Genomic DNA, 17,331 nt, shown 5'->3' with positions numbered 1-17,331 from the left:
CGGGTCGAGACCCTTCTTCAGAACATTAAAACATTAAGACTTTTGGCTGTTGAGCAGAGCTACTGCTCGTGGAAAAAAAAGTTGTTTTTATGTCTGGCTGTGGCTGCTTTGACAGTCCGGAGTGGCCTCCCAGAGTCCTCACTGACCAGTGATCTCCACACATTAACATCACCCTACACACACTACGGACAATTCACACTTATAACCCAATTAACCTACACACCTGTACGTCTTTGGAGTGCGGGAGGAAACCGAAGGTCTCGGAGAAAACCCGCACAGGTCACGGGGAGAACGTGCAAACTCCGTACAGTCGGGATCAAACCTGCGTCTCTGGCGCTGCAAGCGCTGTAAGGCAGCAACTCTACCGCCGCGCCACCGGGCTGCATACTCCGGCTTCATGAAACGCTGAGCAGACGTAAAAGACAAGGCAAAAGGATCACGTTGAAAAGCTGCACGTACCTCTCCCGCAGAACGATTGCGGAGGTTAAGGGATGACATGAAATTGGAATAGTCTTTCTTCACACACGCAGGCCTCTCGTTCAGCTGTGTAATCTGCAGGCAGGTGGACATAACACGAACGGTATTACAATGTGCAGGGTGGAACTGCAGATGGAACTGCTTATACACCGAAGATAGACACAAAAAGCTGGAGTAACTCAGCGGGACAGGCAGCATCTCTGGAGAGAAGGAATGGGTGACGTTTCGGGTGGAGTCTTAAGGGGTTTGACCCGAAACGTCACCCATTCCTTCTCTCCAGAGATGCAGCCTGTCCCCCCGCTGAGTTACTCCAGCATTTTGTGTCCGTTGTCAAGGTGTTGCATGTGGTGTAAGCTGCTTCTGCCAGCTCAAAGGGCTTAGAATCAGTCAGAGGGACGGAAGACAATTTCTTTAGCTGTGAGGCAGCAACCGTACCGCTGTGCCAACCTTTGTTCTATGATTTGGAGCAAGAAAAACTGCTCGAAGAACTCTGCAAGTTTGTGTTTTGAAAAGGAAATTTGTTCAGAGGGAATATCATTTTGTTCTATTTGTTGCTGTAAGAATGATACAAGATACAACATTGTTCTGACTTTTCCAAATCAATTTTTAATAAATGCAATTTTCACAACCACTCTTTGCCACTAATTATATTCAATCTACCCTGTGATCGTGTAGCAGTAACCTAACGGATTGGGAGCTGTTAGATGTCAAATGCCCCTGGATCAACAAAGAGTCCTTGTCAACTTCAAACGGTGACATAAAGTGCTAGAGTAACTCGATGAGTCAGGCAGCATCTCCAGAGAATGTGAATGGACCATGTTTTTGGATCCATTTCATCAGAAGAAGAGTCCTAACCTGCAACGTCACCTATTCACCTATCCTGACCCACTGAGTTACTCCAGCACATTGTGTCCTTTTCTTTTCTAAACCAGCATCTTCACTTCATTGCATCTTCTTTATAACCTTCAACTGGGGCCACAGTTTTTCTTGGAGAAACAAAGAACTACAGCTGCTGGTTTATATCAAAGACGGACGACACAGAGTGCTGGAGCATCTCAGCGGGTCAGGCAGCAACTCTGGAGGCAAAGGAAAGGTGACTTTTCAGATCAGGGCCCTTCTTCGGTCTGACCTCCAGAGATGCTGCCTGAGCCGCTGAGTTACTCCAGCACTTTGTGCCCAGCTATGGCTTTTCTCGCCTGCCACAAGATGGCGACATTCACTTCATAAAGGCAGACTGTCGTTCCCCTCACGCCCGACCTGCAATTTGTTTAGCAACTCTAAACTCTCAGTTGGCAACTGCCTCAGAAGGCAGGGGAGGCCAAGTCTCTGAATACATTCAAGAGAGAGCTGGATAGAGCTGTTAAGGATAGCGGAGTCAGGGGGTATGGGGAGAAGGCAGGAACGGGGTACTGATTGAGAATGATCTGCCATGATCACATTGAATGGCGGTGCTGGCTCTAAGGGCCGGATGGCATCCTCCTGCACCTATTGTCTAACACCAGAGAGCCTAGACTCTGTTTACCTGCGTTTTACCACAACTCTAGACGGCCTTGCCAAGGACAAGCGATTCTAGTCTCAAGGCTTCAATTCACGCCAGTGTCGGCAGCCCCTTGGGAATTTGCAGTGGGGCAAGGAGGGGGAGAAGTTCTAGATTTATACCTTTTCCTTCCACCGCCCACAACTAGCAATGGCCTGTTTCCTTTATCATTAGTATAGGAGCAAAGAGGTCCTTCTGCAGTTGTACAGGGCCCTAGTGAGACCGCACCTGGAGTACTGTGTGCAGTTTTGTGCAATTTGAGGAAGGATATTCTTGCTATTGAGGGCATGCAGCGTAGGTTTACCAGGTTAATTCCCGGAATGGCGGGACTGTCATATGTTGAAAGACTGGAGCGACTAGGCTTGTATACACTGGAATTTAGAAGGATGAGAGGAGATCTTATCGAAACGTATAAGATTATTAAGGGGTTGGACACGTTAGAGGCAGGAAACATGTTCCCAATGTTGGGGGAGTCCAGAACCAGGGGCCACAGTTTAAGAATAAGGGGTAGGCCATTTAGAACTGAGATGAGGAAAAACTTTTTCAGTCAGAGAGTTGTGAATCTGTGGAATTCTCTGCCTCAGAAGGCAGTGGAGGCCAATTCTCTGAATGGATTCAAGAGAGAGCTGGATAGAGCTCTTAAGGATAGCGGAGTCAGGGGGTATGGGGAGAAGGCAGGAACGGGGTACTGATTGAGAATGATCAGCCATGATCACATTGAATGGCGGTGCGTACAGGCTCGAAGGGCCGAATGGCCTCTCCTGCACCTATTGTCTATTGTCTATTGTCGCTTTCCTGCACTTCTTTGATTCATTTGCTCCGTATCTCTCTATATCACCGTTATATCTCTGTCGTTTTCCTTTCCCCCTGACTCTCAGTCAGAAGAAGGGCCTCGACACAAAACCTATTCATAAAGTCATAAGGAATAGGAGTAGAATACGGCCATTCGGCCCATCAAGTCTCCTCCGCCATTCAATCATGGCTGATCGATCTCTCCCTAACCCCATTCTCCTGCCTTCTCCCCATAACCTTTGACACCGGTACTAATTAAGAATCTGTCTATCTCTGCCTTAAATATATCCACCAACAACCTCTACAGCCTTCTGTGGCAAAGAATTCCACAGATTCACCACCCTCTTCCTAAAGAAATTCCTCCTCATCTCCTTCCTAAAAGATCGTCCTTTAATTCTGAGGCTGTGACCTCTAGTCCCAGACTGGGTTTTCCATTTCTTGAACTTTTATAAAATTTATGATGTTTCTTAAACTTAAAGAAATATTTCTCTCAGTCTGAAGAAGGGTATCGACCCGAAACGTCACTATTCCTTTTCTCCAGAGATGCTGTCTGACCCGCTGAGTTACTCCAGCATTTTGTGTTTAGATTCCAAAGAAACATTTGGACAGTTACATGGATAGGACGGGTTTAGAGGGATTTGGGCCGAACGCAAGCAGGTGGAACTAGAGTAGATGGGACATGTTGGTCGGTGTGTGGGCAAGTTGGGCCGAAGGGCCTGTTTCCACGCTGTATCACTCTTAAGTCATCAAAGTAAACAGCTCTTCCATCTCTTCATTAAAACTAATGTTATATGATATTTCAGATGGACACAAGCTGCTGGAGTAACTCAGCGGGACAGGCAGCATCTCTGGAGTGAAGGACAATAGACAATAGACAATAGGTGCAGGAGTAGGCCATTCGGCCCTTCGAGTCAGCACTGCCATTCAATGTGACCATGGATGATCATTCACAATCAGCACCCCCTTCCTGCCTTCTCCCCATACCCCCTGACTCCGCTATCCTTAAGAGCTCTATCCAGAGAATTGGCCTCCACTGCCTTCTGAGGCAGAGGATTACACAGAATGGGTGACGTTTTGGGTCAAGACCCTTCTTCAGACTGATGGCAGACACAAAATGCTGGAGTAACTCAGCGGGTCAGGCAGCATCTCTGGAGAGAAAGAATGGGTGACGTTTCGGGTCGAGACTTGTATTCACTGGAGTACAGAAAGATAAGAGGGATCTTATAGAAACATTTAAAGTTATAAAAGGACTGGACAAGCTAGATGCAGGAATAATGTTCCCAATGTTGGGGGAGTCCAGAACCAGGGGCCACAGTCTTAGAATAAAGGGGAGGCCATTTAAAACTGAGGTGAGAAAAACCTTTTTCACCCAGAGAGTTGTGAATCTGTGGAATTCTCTGCCACAGAGGGCAGTGGAGGCCAAATCACTGGATGGGTTTAAGAGAGATTTAGATAGAGCTCTAGGGGCTAGTGGAATCAAGGGATATGGGGAGAAGGCAGGCACGGGGTATTGATTGGGGACGATCAGCCATGATCACAATGAATGGCGGTGCTGGCTCGAAGGGCTGAATGGCCCCCTCCTGCACCTATACTCTATGTTTCTATGTTTCTATGAGACCCTTCTTCAGACAAATTCGATTTAAGCCAGCATCTGCATTTTTGTTCCTTCAGACTGATGGCGTTGTACGGCTGTGAGGGGTGAGTGCTGTGTTTACATGCTTGTGCTGCTATGGCTGCAAATAAGAACGTCATTGTTTCCATCCAGTAAATATAAATATGAAAATAAAGCTCTCCTGATTCTACGTACCCCGAGTGTGGTGTTCTGCCTGTTGTAACATGCAAAATTCAGGATGCTTTCTGTCGCCATAGCGAGCCCAGCATGCTGGGACAGACCAAACACCCAGTTCTGATTCTTATTCAAATATTCCTGCAAAAAAACACACACACACACACACACACACAGATGTATAGTTTAGTTTAGTTTCGAGATACACCGCGGAAACAAGCCCTTCGGCCCACTGGGTCCGCGCCGGCCAACGATCCCCACACATTGACACTACCCTACACGCACCAGGGACACTTTTTTTAACCTCTTACACCAAGCCAATTAACTAACAGACCCGCACGTCTTTGGAGTGTGGGAGGAAACCGAAGATCTCGGAGAAAACCCACGCGGGTCACGGGGAGAACGTGCAAACTCCGTACAGACAGCGCCCGTAGTCGGGATCGAACCCGGGACTCCGGCGCTGCAAGCGCTGTAAGGCAGCAACTCTACCGTTGCGCCACTTAACTAAATAAATTCCGTCTTTTGACTTCTTTGCAATTCAATTGCAGGAGCATTGTCACCCGTAAAAGACGATGATAAAATCATACAAATACACTTTCTCACGTCCTATTGAGACTGCAAAAGTTTAAATTAAGCATGAAATTGGTCACGGGGAGAACGTACAAACTCCGTACAGACGGCACCCGTGGTCAGGATGGAACCCGGGTCTCTGGTGCTGTGAGGCAGCAACTCTACTGCTGCGCCACCGTGCCGCTCCTGTGTTGGCACAACACTCCCACAAGTGCTGCAAGTATTTTCCAAGTTCGCCACCGTGAGAAGATAGGTCTGCACTAACAACTTTTGAAACTTTATCGGCGGCAGAAACGTGGACTGCTAAGGTGAAGACCAGCTATGATTGAATGGAGGGGTAGACTTGATGGGCCGAATGGCCAAATTCTGTTCCTAGAACTTATAAGTCTGCTGTATGATTTTACCAGATTGTATACAAAAACAAAATAATTTAACTGCACCTCAGTTTTTGCCCCTCAGGTTCATGTTTAATCTTTTCCCTCTCACCTTAAACCTATGTCTTCTGAATGCTTTTCCACACAGAGGGTGGTGGGTGTACGGAACAAGCTGCCAGAGGAGGTAGTTGAGGCTGGGACTAACCCATCGTTTAAAAAACAGTTGGTAAGGTGCATGGATAGGACAGGTTTGGAGGGATATGGACCAAGCGCGGGCAGGTGGGACTAGTGTAGCTGGGACATTGTTGGCCGGTGTGGGCGATTTGGGCCGAAGGGCCTGTTTCCACGCTGTATCACTCTATGACTCTTGATTCCTCTACACTGGGTAAAAGACTATGCATTCACCCTATCTAATCGCCCAACTCTGGGCATGAGACTCTGTGCTAAGAGTCCCTAAGATTTTGTACACCTCTATAAGATCACCCCTCATCCTCCTGCGCTCCAAGGAATAAAACCCCAGCCTGCCCAACCTCTCCCTGCAGCTCAGGCCCTCGAGTCCTGGCAACATCCTCGTAAATCTTCTCCGCACCCTTTCCAGCCTGAATTAGCCCAGTCATTTCTATCAAAAACAGCCTCCAATGCTGGTTGGTTGTGGAATCATCTGACAGCTTACCTGAAGATGTGATTTAGTGGCTGTTGGAGCCCACTTCATCGCCTCCTGTAGAATCCCACCACAGCGTGCCGCAAAGTCCCGCACAATACTCTGAGAGAAGGGGGGGGGGGGGAATAAAGCAACTTCAAATGAGTAAACTTCACCAAAACCGGCTTCTTCAGACTGAAGAAGGGTGCCGACTCAAAACATATCGAAACATATAAGATTATTAAGGGGTTGGACACTTAATAATGAACAAATTTGAGGAAGGATATTCTTGCTATTGAGGGCGTGCAGCGTAGGTTTACCAGGTTAATTCCCGGAATGGCGGGACTGTCGTATGTTGAGAGACTGGAGCGACTGGGCTTGTATACACTGGAATTTAGACGGATGAGAGGGGATCTCACCCCCCCCCCCCGGCGGCCTAGGCGGAACGTTCCGGTACCGTTGGACTCCTCTCGGAGGCCGTGACCTCTCTTGCTCTGGCAGCACGGAACGTATGTGGGATTATGAAGCCAAGGACAGCGATGAATTATCGTTCCAAGAAGGAGAACCTCTGACAGTTGTGAGACATCAAGAAGATGTTGAAACAGGGCCCTAGTGAGACCGCACCTGGAGTACTGTGTGCAGTTTTGGTCTCCAAATTTGAGGAAGGATATTCTTGCTATTGAGGGCGTGCAGCGTAGGTTTACTAGGTTAATTCCCGGAATAGCGGGACTGACGTATGTTGAAAGACTGGCGCGTCTAGGCTTGAATACACTGGAATTTAGAATGATGAGAAGGGATCTTATCGAAACGTATGAGATTATTAAGGGGTTGGACACGTTAGAGGCAGGAAACATGTTCCCAATGTTGGCGGAGTCCAGAACCAGAGGCCACAGTTTAAGAACAAGGGGTGGGCCATTTAGAACAGAGATGAGGAAAAAAAATTCAGTCAGAGAGTTGTAAATCTGTGGAATTCTCTGCCTCAGAAAGCAGTGGGGGCCAATTCTCTGAATGCATTCAAGAGAGAGCTAGATAGAGCTCTTAAGGATAGCGGAGTCAGGGGGTATGGGGAGAAGGAAGGAACGGGGTACTGATTGAGAATGATCAGCCATGATCACATTGAATGGCGGTGCTGGCTCGAAGGGCCGAATGGCCTCCTCCTGCACCTATTGTCTATTGTCCATCTCCTTTCTAAAGGAACGTCCTTTTATTCTGAGGTTGTGGCCTCTAGTCTTAGACTCTCCCACTAGTGGAAACATCCTCTCCACATCCACTCTATCCAGGCCTTTCACTATTCGGTACGTTTCAATGAGGTCCACACCCCTCCTCATCCTTAATCTAAAGTAATGTCTTCAAAGTCCCTTTCAAATACCAACAACTTGAAAAGCAACTTAAAGACATTATTCCAGTACGTGTGTCAGGGGTTACGGGGAGAAGACAGGAGAACGGGGTTGAGGGGGTGAGGTGGATCAGCCATGATTGAATGGCGGAGTAGACTTGATGGGCCGAATGACCTATTTCTGCTCCTTGAACTTGTGAACCACGACAAAGTTGTTTAACAAATGCTCGGTCTTCAACGAGCTGTGATGTGGTGGAGCTGAGAACTTGCACACAGCATCATAAAACATCAGAGAGCTGGCTGGAAAATCAGAGCTAAAGGTGGAGTAGTTCCCAGGATGCTCATTGACACTGCTGGGCTCCATCGGCCCAGGATCTGCTCAATGCTCCCTCCAGTGGCAAACGTACACAACTGCAGTCACACACAAAGTGCTGGAGTAACTCAGCGGGCGGGCGGGACAGGCAGCATCTCTGGAGAGAAGGAATGGGTGACGTTTCGGGTCTAGTCTACATTTTCCTTGATATCCATCCCCTTTGTCCTATTTTCACACCTTCTACTTTCTAATCTATGTTTCTCCCTCTCCCCCGACATCAGTCTGAAGAAGGGTCTCGACCTGAAACGTCATCCATTCCTTCTCTCCATAGATGCTGCCTGTCCCATCCCGCTGAGTTACTCCAGCATTTTGTGTCTACCTTCGGTTTAAACCAGCACCTGCACGAGCCTTCCTGCACATTTAACCTGCAGGTCTTTGGAATGTGGGAGGAAACCCACGCAGGCACAGGGGGAACGTGCAAACTCCACACAGACAGCACCTGAGGTCAGGATGGGACCCGGGTCTGTGGTGCTGCAAGGCAGCAACTCTACCTACCACTGTGCTGCCCAGATGAGTTTGGTTTATCTTGGCATTATATTCAGCACGGACACTGTGGGTCTAAGGGCCTGTTCCTGTGCTGTAGTTAGGGTTGCCAACTGTCCCGTATTAGCCGAGACATCCCGTAGATTGGGCTAAATTGGTTTGTCCCGTGCGGGACCGCCCTTGTCCCGTATTAGGCCCGGGGGCCGCTGTACGCCCGGACAGTGTAGGCCCGGGGACCGCTGTAGGCCCGGACAGTGTAGTCAGACAGTGTAGCCCAGACTGTGTAAGCCCAGACAGTGTAGGCCTGAAGGCCCGGGCGCCGCCTAACGGAAGTTGCGTGACAACCCGCCTCCCGGCCCGGGTGACCGCCATTGGTGGAACGGAAGCACGTGGCCGCTGGCTGGGTGAGGTCACGTGGGGCGCGGGGCGGTGACGTCAGCCTTTTGTCCCTTATTTGGGAGTGAGAAAGCTGGCAACCCTAGCTGTACTGGTCTACATTCTACATGGGCCTGGCCTCATAGCGGTTAGCTTTGGACTATTGAAGCGGGCGTTACCTCTCTGGCTTCATTGGTGTCAGGAACAGTGATCCTGTACGGGGTGTCCAGGATGTCGTAGTACGGTTGATCCTTGTGGACATCCTGCAAGACAGAATATATGTCATGGAAAATTTGTTCAATTTATTCCATCAATATCGCCATCAATTCCACCTGGTTCTTACCGCACTGAGGGACAGGGACAGAGTCTGAAGGATATCCAGCATCGTTTTCAGGACAGATCCATTCCACAGCAAATGTGGGAATCTGGGAACAAACAAAACAAACAACGAACATCAACGACTCGTTGGGCTTTTCGAAGGAGGCAATTGCAGAATTTAAGCTATTTTCTCGCCTTCTGGGGTTGTTCATGTTCATAAGTCATAGGACCAGAAGGTCCATAGGCCATTCAGCCCATCGAGTCTACTCCGCTACTAGAAACATAGAAACATAGAAAATAGGTGCAGGAGTAGGCCATTCGGCCCTTCGAGCCTGCCCCTCCATTCAATGTGATCATGGCTGATCCTGTACCTGCCTTCTCTCCATACCCCCTGATCCCTTTAGCCACAAGGGCCACATCTAACTCCCTCTTAAATATAGCCAATGAACTGGCCTCAACTACCTTCTGTGGCAGAGAATTCCACAGACTCACCACTCTGTGTGAAGAAATGTTTTCCCATCTCCGTCCTAAAAGACTTCCCCCTTATCCTTAAGCTGTGACCCCTGGTTCTGGACTCCCCCAACATCGGGAACAATCTTCCCGCATCTAGCCTCTCCAACCCCTTAAGAATTTTATATGTTTCTATAAGATCCCCCCTCAGTCTTCTAAATTCCAGCGAGTACAAGCTCAATCGTGGTGGATCGATCTTTGCCTTTCAACCCCACTCATAAGTTCTAGGAGCAGAATTAGCCATTCAGCCAATCTGGTCTACCCCGCCATTCAATCACAGCTGATCTATCTGTCCCTCTCAACCAAATTCTCCTGCCTTCTCCCCATAACCTTTGACACCCGTACTAATCAAAAACCTGGACACAAAATGCTGGAGTAACTCAGCGGGTCAGGCAGCATCTCTGGAGAGAAGGAATGGGTGACGTTTCGGGTCGGAGACCCTACCTCAGACTCTAGTCTGAATAGACAATAGGTGCAGGAGGAGGCCATTCGGCCCTTCGAGCCAGCACCGCCATTCAATGTGATCATGGCTGATCATTCTCGATCAGTACCCCGTTCCTGCCTTCTCCCCAAACCCCCTGACTCCGCTATCCTTAAGAGCTCTATCTAGCTCTTAAGGATAGACGGGTTCTGACCCGAAACGTCACCCCTTCCCCGACATCAGACAGAAGAAGGGTCTCGACCCGAAACGTCACCCATTCCTTCTCTCCCCAGGACGTTGCCTGACCCGCTGAGTTACTCCAGCTTTTTATGTCCACCGTCAAAGCTAAGTTGGTGACGTACTTGTCGACCAAGCCCGACAGGAATTTGTCGGCGACTCTCCGGATGCGCTTATGGACATGGTTGAAGTTGACCAGCAGGAACTGGGCATGTTTCTCCAGCTCTTCCTCGTTGTCCTTGGTCTTGGGCTGATGAAGGAAAAAGAGCCGTGAGATTCTGCTTCAAAGACTCACAAATGCCGTGGAAAATGCTCCGAGCGAAAGACCAGCTACCTTGTCGGCCATGACAGCGAGGAAGACCTCAAACACTTTGTCGGCCACCGCGATCACGCACTGCATCATGCCTGGCGGGAAACAGATACGGGAAACATGGTCAGTGCCCATGGGGCCAGCTCGCGTCTAAGCACTTCCCGACGGTGCCCACCGTCGTCGTGTAGGAAGCGTCTTGCTGGTCTTGTTGGAGAAGTCAACTGGTGCAAGGAAAACCCAGCCCGCAATCCCCGCCCGGGTGGAAGGAGTGGGACGGAAGTCAGGATGAATAGGAGCAGAATTAGTCCATTCGTCCCATCATGTCTACTCCGCCATTCAATCACGGCTGATCTATCTCTCCCTCCCAACCCGATCCTCCTGCCTTCTCCCCATGACCCTCTGAGCAGCCGTACTAGTCCAGAATATATCTATCTGTTCCTTAAAAATATCCACTGAATTTATCCGGACAACATTCCGAGAGTGCACTCGATACCTCTCCCCGGAAGTCCACCATGAAAAGGTGCCGCAGAAAATTGTGAGGCGGCCGATCTGAACCTGACCGGGACTTCCGCGGCCGATCAAAGGGTGGAATTTCCACCGCCCCCCCCCCCCACTCCCCCGGCCTTGGCTCTGGAACTCCAGCAGATCCGTTCCCAGATCCGACTTTACGGGCCGGTATCTCGGCCCCCCCCCCCCCGGCGGCCTAGGCGGAACGTTCCGGTACCTCTCGGAGGCCATGACCTCTCTTGCTCTGGCAGCACGGAACGTATGTGGGATTATGACGCCAAGGACAGCGATGAATTGTCGTTCCAAGAAGGAGAACCTCTGACAGTTGTGAGGCACCAAGAAGATGTTGAAACAGGGCCCTAGTGAGACCGCACCTGGAGTACTGTGTGCAGTTTTGGTCTCCAAATTTGAGGAAGGATATTCTTGCTATTGAGGGCGTGCAGCGTAGGTTTACTAGGTTAATTCCCGGAATGGCGGGACCGTCGTATGTTGAAAGACTGGAGCGACTAGACTTGTATACACTGGAATTTAGAAGGATGAGAGGGGATCTTATCGAAACGTATGAGATTATTAAGGGATTGGACACATTAAAGGCAGGAAACATGTTCCCAGTGTTGGGGGAGTCCAGAACCAGGAGCCACAGTTTAAGAATAAGGGGTAGGCCATTTAGAACGGAGATGAGGAAAACCTTTTTCAGTCAGAGAGTTGCAAATCTGTGGAATTCTCTGCCTCAGAAGGCAGTCGAGGCCAATTCTCTGGATGCTTTCAAGAGAGAGCTAGATAGAGCTCTTAAAGATAGCGGAGTCAGGGGGTATGGGGAGAAGGCAGGAACGGGGTACTGATTGTGAATGATCAGCCATGATCACATTGAATGGCGGTGCTGGCTCGAAGCTCCGAATGGCCTCCTCCTGCACCTATTGTCTATTGAAACAGACTGGCGGTGGGCTCGATTGAATGGTAAAGAAGGCTGTGTTCCTCGTAATCTGCTCGGGTTGTGACCAAGAACAAAGCAACAGAGAACTCTGGTTTAAGATTAGTATTAAGATTAGTGTATTAAGGAAGGTGTAGGAAGCAAATGCAGATGCTGGTTTAAACCAAAGTTAGGCGCAAAATGCTGGAGTAACTCAGCGGACAGGCAGCGTCTCTGGAGAGAAGGAATGGGTGACGTCTCGACCCGAAACGTCACCCATTCCTTCTCTCCAGAGACGCTGCCTGCCAGTCCCGCTGAGTTACTCCAGCATTTTGTGCTTCTAATCCAGAAAGGCCCTGGAACCAATGGTGCCGGGAAAATCAGTGGTGGAACCTGGACTTCAAATGCTCACCAGCTTTATCTTTCTGAATAGCCTTGTCCTCCAGATAGCGAAACATAACCTGGAATCGGTCCTGATCAGTCGATCGGGATACCCTGCAAATCAAAGCACGAGCGTGTAAGGAGCCAGATCACGCGTGTAAGGAGCCAGATCACGCGTGTAAGGAGCTCAGTTTCAGAAACACTCGCACACTCGGCGTTGTTTGGCTGACCTCATGTACTCCAGGCGGTAGACGGAGAGGAGATACGTGGACATCGCAAAGTCCAGCTTGTTAATGAGGGCTGCAACTTCAGGAGGGGGGTCCAGCAGATTTATAATGGTGCTTCTTAATTCGTTCAGTTCAGCCTAAATGAAAACAAATAAGAAACAAAAATAGTTTGGTCTTTTAGTTTAGTTTAGTGATAGAGTGCGGAAACAGGCCCTTCGGCCCAACGAGTCTGCGCCGACCAGCGATCCCCGCACACTAACACACGGGACGCTCTTACATATTTATTTTTTCATATTTCAGATACAGGGCGGAAACAGGCCTTTTCGGCCCACCAAGTCCGCGCCGCCCAGCGATCCCCGCACACTAACACTATCCTACACACACTAGGGACAATTTTTACATTTACCCAGTCAATTAACCTACATACCTGTACGTCTTTGGAGTGTGGGAGGAAACCGAAGAAACCTGTACATCTACACCATTGCCAATCCTAATCTGAGGAAAGACATTCTTGCCATAGAGGGAGTACAGAGAAGGTTCACCAGATTGATTCCTGGGATGCCAGGACTTTCATATGAAGAAAGACTGGATAGACTCGGCTTGTACTCGCTGGAATTTAGAAGATTGAGGGGGGATCTTATAGAAACTTACAAAATTCTTAAGGGGTTGGACAGGCTAGATGCAGGAAGATTGTTCCCGATGTTGGGGAAGTCCAGAACAAGGGGTCACAGTTTAAGGATAAGGGGGAAGTCTTTTAGGACCGAGATGAGAAGGTTTATTTCACACACAGAGTGGTGAATCTGTGGAATTCTCTGCCACAGAAGGTAGTTGAGGCCAGTTCATTGGCTATATTTAAGAGGGAGTTAGATGTGGCCCTTGTGGCTAAAGGGATCAGGGGGTATGGAGAGAAGGCAGGTACGGGATACTGAGTTGGATGATCAGCCATGATCATATTGAATGGCGGTGCAGGCTCGAAGGGCCGAATGGCCTACTCCTGCACCTATTTTCTATCTTTCTATGTTTCTAATTAACCTGTACCCAACAAGTCCACTCCGCCATTCAATCCTGGCTGATCTATCTCTCCCTCCTAACCCCATTCTCCCGCCTTCTCCCCGTAACCCCTGGCACCCGTGCTAATCAAGAATCTATCTCCGCCGTAAATGTATATCCATTGGCTTGGCCTCCACAGCCTTGTGCGGCAAAGAATTCCACAGATTCACCGCCCTCTGACTGAGGGTCAGGCAGCACCTCTGGAGAAGAGGAACAGGTGGCGTTTCGGGTCGAGAGCTTTCCTCAGAGTGAGAGTCAGGGGGAAAGGGGAAAGGGGAGACAAGTGAGGTAAACGGACGTTCTTACCGGCGAGACGGTGTCGTTCTTCAGGGCAGAGTTGTACTGCAGCTCCGAGCGCAAAGGCTCTCCGCCTGGAAAGGTCAGCAACGGAGACTTGGTGGCGATTTCACACACTCCCTCGTACCACTCCTCCGGCCAAAGCCCTGCACAAACAGAAGCCGCCAACATGAGAGAGACGTGGAAAACAGGCGCAGGAGGAGGCCATTCCGCCCTTCAACCCAACACCGCCATTCAATATGATTTTTTTTTTAGATTTAGATTTAGAGATACAGCACGGAAACAGGCCCTTCGGCCCACCGAGTCCGCGCCGCCCAGCGATCCCCGCACACTAACACTATCCTACACACACTAGGGACAATTTTTACATTTGCCCAGCCAATTAACCTACATACCTGTACGTCTTTGGAGTGTGGGAGGAAACCGAAGATCTCGGAGAAAACCCACGCAGGTCACGGGGAGAACATACAAACTCCGTACAGATGGCGCCCGTAGTCAGGATCGAACCTGAGTCTCCGGCGCTGCATTCGCTGTTAGGCGGCAACTCTACCGCTGCGCCTCCGCGGCTAATCATCCACAATCAGTACCCCGTTCCTGCTTTTTGCCCATATCCCTCGATTCCTTTAGCCCCAAGAGTTAAATCCAACTCTCTCTTGAAAACATCCAGTGAATTGTCCTCCACTGCCTTCTGTGGCAGAGAATTCCACAGATTCACAACTCTCTGGGTGAAAACATTTCTCCTCATCTCAGTCCTAAATGGCCGACCCCTTATTCTTAAACTGTGACCCCTGGTTCCGGACTCCCCCAACATGGGGAACATTTTCCCTGCATCTAGCCCATCCAACCCCTCAAGAATTATCAGCGCTATTTCAGAGATACGAAGGTATGATGTCTTCATTTGGCCTCAGGAAGGTGGACCTCAGGAGATACTCCAGCATTTTGTGTCTACCTTCGATTTAAACCGACATCTGCAGTTCCTTCCTACACAATACTTTGCCTGACTGGCTTGTGGCTTCAGAGGGGGGTGGGGAGACAGACCGAGAGAAGAGAAACAGAAGGAATGGAGTTGAAAAGAAAGAATAAGACAGCGAGGAGGAAAGAACAGAAGAATTCAAAGACCGCTAAAATTAATAAAGTAATCGGACGTTCTCAAATCTCACAATTAAGTTACACATTTACAATCGATGTGTGTCCACAAGTTTCAGGACTAAGATGAGGAAAAACTTTTTCACCCAGAGAGTTGTGAATCTGTGGAATTCTCTGCCACAGAAGGCAGTGGACAATGATTCACTGGATGTTTTCAAGAGAGAGTTAGATTTAGCTCTTAGGGCTAACGGAATCAAGGGGAGAAAGCAGGAATGGGGTACTGATTTTGGATGATCGGCCGTGATCGTATTGAATGGCGGTGCTGGCTCGAAGGGCCGAATGGCCTCCTCCTGCACCTATTTTCTATCTTTGTATGTTTGCAGTGATGGCGCTGAGAATACAAGCCGCAGAAGCCAGCTCGTCCGAACCCCCCTCCACCCCCCAGTCTGCGGAAACGTCAAACTGCTGGGGGTTAAAGTCACTGACCAACGTTTTTGGAACAACATAACGCGCGATGAGCGAGGTAATTTTAGCAGTCTGGCCGGTACCTGAACCTTCCACAGCAAAGCCCATCACCACTGAGTAGAGCCAGAAGTCGCGGAACAGCTTCTGCAGCCTGGGTTTGGCGTCTTTGATCGGGGGCAATCGTCTAGTCAGCTGCGGAAAAACAGAGGCGGTGTGATTAGCGGCCCTGAACCCATTCACATGTCATTAATATAGAAACATAGACAATAGGTGCAGGAGGAGGCCATTCGGCCCTTGGAGCCAGCACCGAATTGCAATATGATCACAGCTGATCGTCCAAAATCAGTGCCCTGTTCCGGCTTTCTCCCCATATCCCTTGATTCCGTTGGCCCTAAGAGCTCTGTCCAGGATGCTATATTGGAAAATAACTGCAGATGCTGGTACAAATCAAAGGTATCACAAAAAGCTGGAGTAATTCAGCGGGTCAGGCAGCATCTCTGGAGAGAAGGAATGGTTTTCTCTCCTGAAATGCTGCCTGACCCACTGAGTTACTCCAGCTTTTTGTGATACCTTCTATCTAGAATACATTCAGTGAATCGGCCTCCACTGCCTTCTGTGGCGGAGAATTCCACAGATTCACAACTCTCTGGGTGAAAAACGTTTTCCTCAATATACTCGCCATGCAATGCACATCGTTCTGAAAGTCTTCATTCACAAGTTTATACAGTGATTCCCAAAATGAACAGTACATTTATTTTTAAAGCAAAATCTATTTTTCTTGAACCGATTCCTTTTCTCCTAAGGTGCTGCCTGAACCGCTGAGATACTCCAGCATTTTGTGTCTATTTTTTTCGTTTAGTCTAGTTTAGAGATACAGCGCGGAAACAGGCCCTTCGGCCCATCGAGCCCTTGCTGACCAGTGATCCCCGCACATTAACACTATCACTATCCTACACACACTAGGGAGAATTTTACATTTATACCAAGCCAACCTCAAACCTGCATTTATTTCACGAAATGCTGGAGTAACTCAGCAGGTCAGGCAGCATCTCAGGAGAGAAGGAATGGGTGACGTTTCGGGTCGAGACCCTTCTTCAGACTGAAGAAGGGTCTCGACCCGAAACGTCACCCATTCCTTCTCTCCTGAGATGCTGCCTGACCTGCTGAGTTACTCCAGCATTTTGTGAAATAAACACCTTCGATTTGTACCAGCATCTGCAGTTATTTTCTTACACAACCTTAAACCTGCACTTCTTTGGAGTATGGGAAGAAACTGAAGATCTCAGGGAAAACCCACGCAGGTCTCTACCGACATGTACCCGTAGTCAGGGTCGAACCCGGGTCTCTAGCGCTGTAAGTCAGCAACTCTACCGCTGTGCCACCATGCCGCCATTCACAAGTTTAAACAGTGATTCCCAAAATGAATAGCACATTTATTTCTAAAACAAAATCTATTTTTCTCAAGCCAATTCCTTCTCTCCAGAGATGCTGCCTGTCCCGCTGAGTTACTGCAGCACTTTGTGTCTATCTTTGCTGCTTGCTATCCGATCAACAAAAGGACCATGAATGATTACAAGGTAGACACAAAAAGCTGGAGTAACTCAGCGGGTCAGGCAGCATCTCGGGAGAGAAGAAATGGGAGACGTCTCGGGTCGAGACCCTTCTTCAGACCGTCCGAAGAAGGGTCTCGACCCGAAACGTCACCCGTTCCTTCTCTCCCGAGATGCTGCCTGACCCGCTGAGTTACTCCAGCTTTTTGTGTCTACCGTTGATATTAACAAGCGTCTGCAGATTTTTTTACCTATGCATGATTACAGTCAAGCGGTCCACAGCGTAGATACAGGATAAAGGATAAAAAATTCAGTGCAA

General features: G+C 49.1%; 1 protein-coding gene across 2 annotated transcripts in view; it reads right to left on the bottom strand.

Moving 5' to 3' along the window:
* Positions 1-17,331, bottom strand: part of pi4kab (phosphatidylinositol 4-kinase, catalytic, alpha b) — a 137,085-nt gene that overhangs the window by 61,438 nt on the left and 58,316 nt on the right. For both annotated transcript variants that reach the window (XM_078421447.1, XM_078421448.1), the window contains exons 20-30: positions 15,546-15,654; positions 13,921-14,057; positions 12,568-12,701; positions 12,369-12,451; positions 10,564-10,634; positions 10,355-10,479; positions 9,087-9,168; positions 8,923-9,006; positions 6,210-6,299; positions 4,614-4,733; positions 460-552 (exon numbers count right to left, since the gene is read on the bottom strand). In XM_078421447.1, the coding sequence (XP_078277573.1) occupies positions 460-552; positions 4,614-4,733; positions 6,210-6,299; positions 8,923-9,006; positions 9,087-9,168; positions 10,355-10,479; positions 10,564-10,634; positions 12,369-12,451; positions 12,568-12,701; positions 13,921-14,057; positions 15,546-15,654 (1,128 nt within the window). The remainder of the gene's footprint in view (positions 1-459; positions 553-4,613; positions 4,734-6,209; positions 6,300-8,922; positions 9,007-9,086; positions 9,169-10,354; positions 10,480-10,563; positions 10,635-12,368; positions 12,452-12,567; positions 12,702-13,920; positions 14,058-15,545; positions 15,655-17,331) is intronic.

This window comes from Rhinoraja longicauda, chromosome 25, assembly GCF_053455715.1.
Source record: "Rhinoraja longicauda isolate Sanriku21f chromosome 25, sRhiLon1.1, whole genome shotgun sequence".
Taxonomy (NCBI): Eukaryota; Metazoa; Chordata; class Chondrichthyes; order Rajiformes; family Arhynchobatidae; genus Rhinoraja; species Rhinoraja longicauda.
The sequence above is the reverse complement of the archived record's forward strand: the minus strand, read 5'-3'. Positions and strand labels throughout refer to the sequence as shown.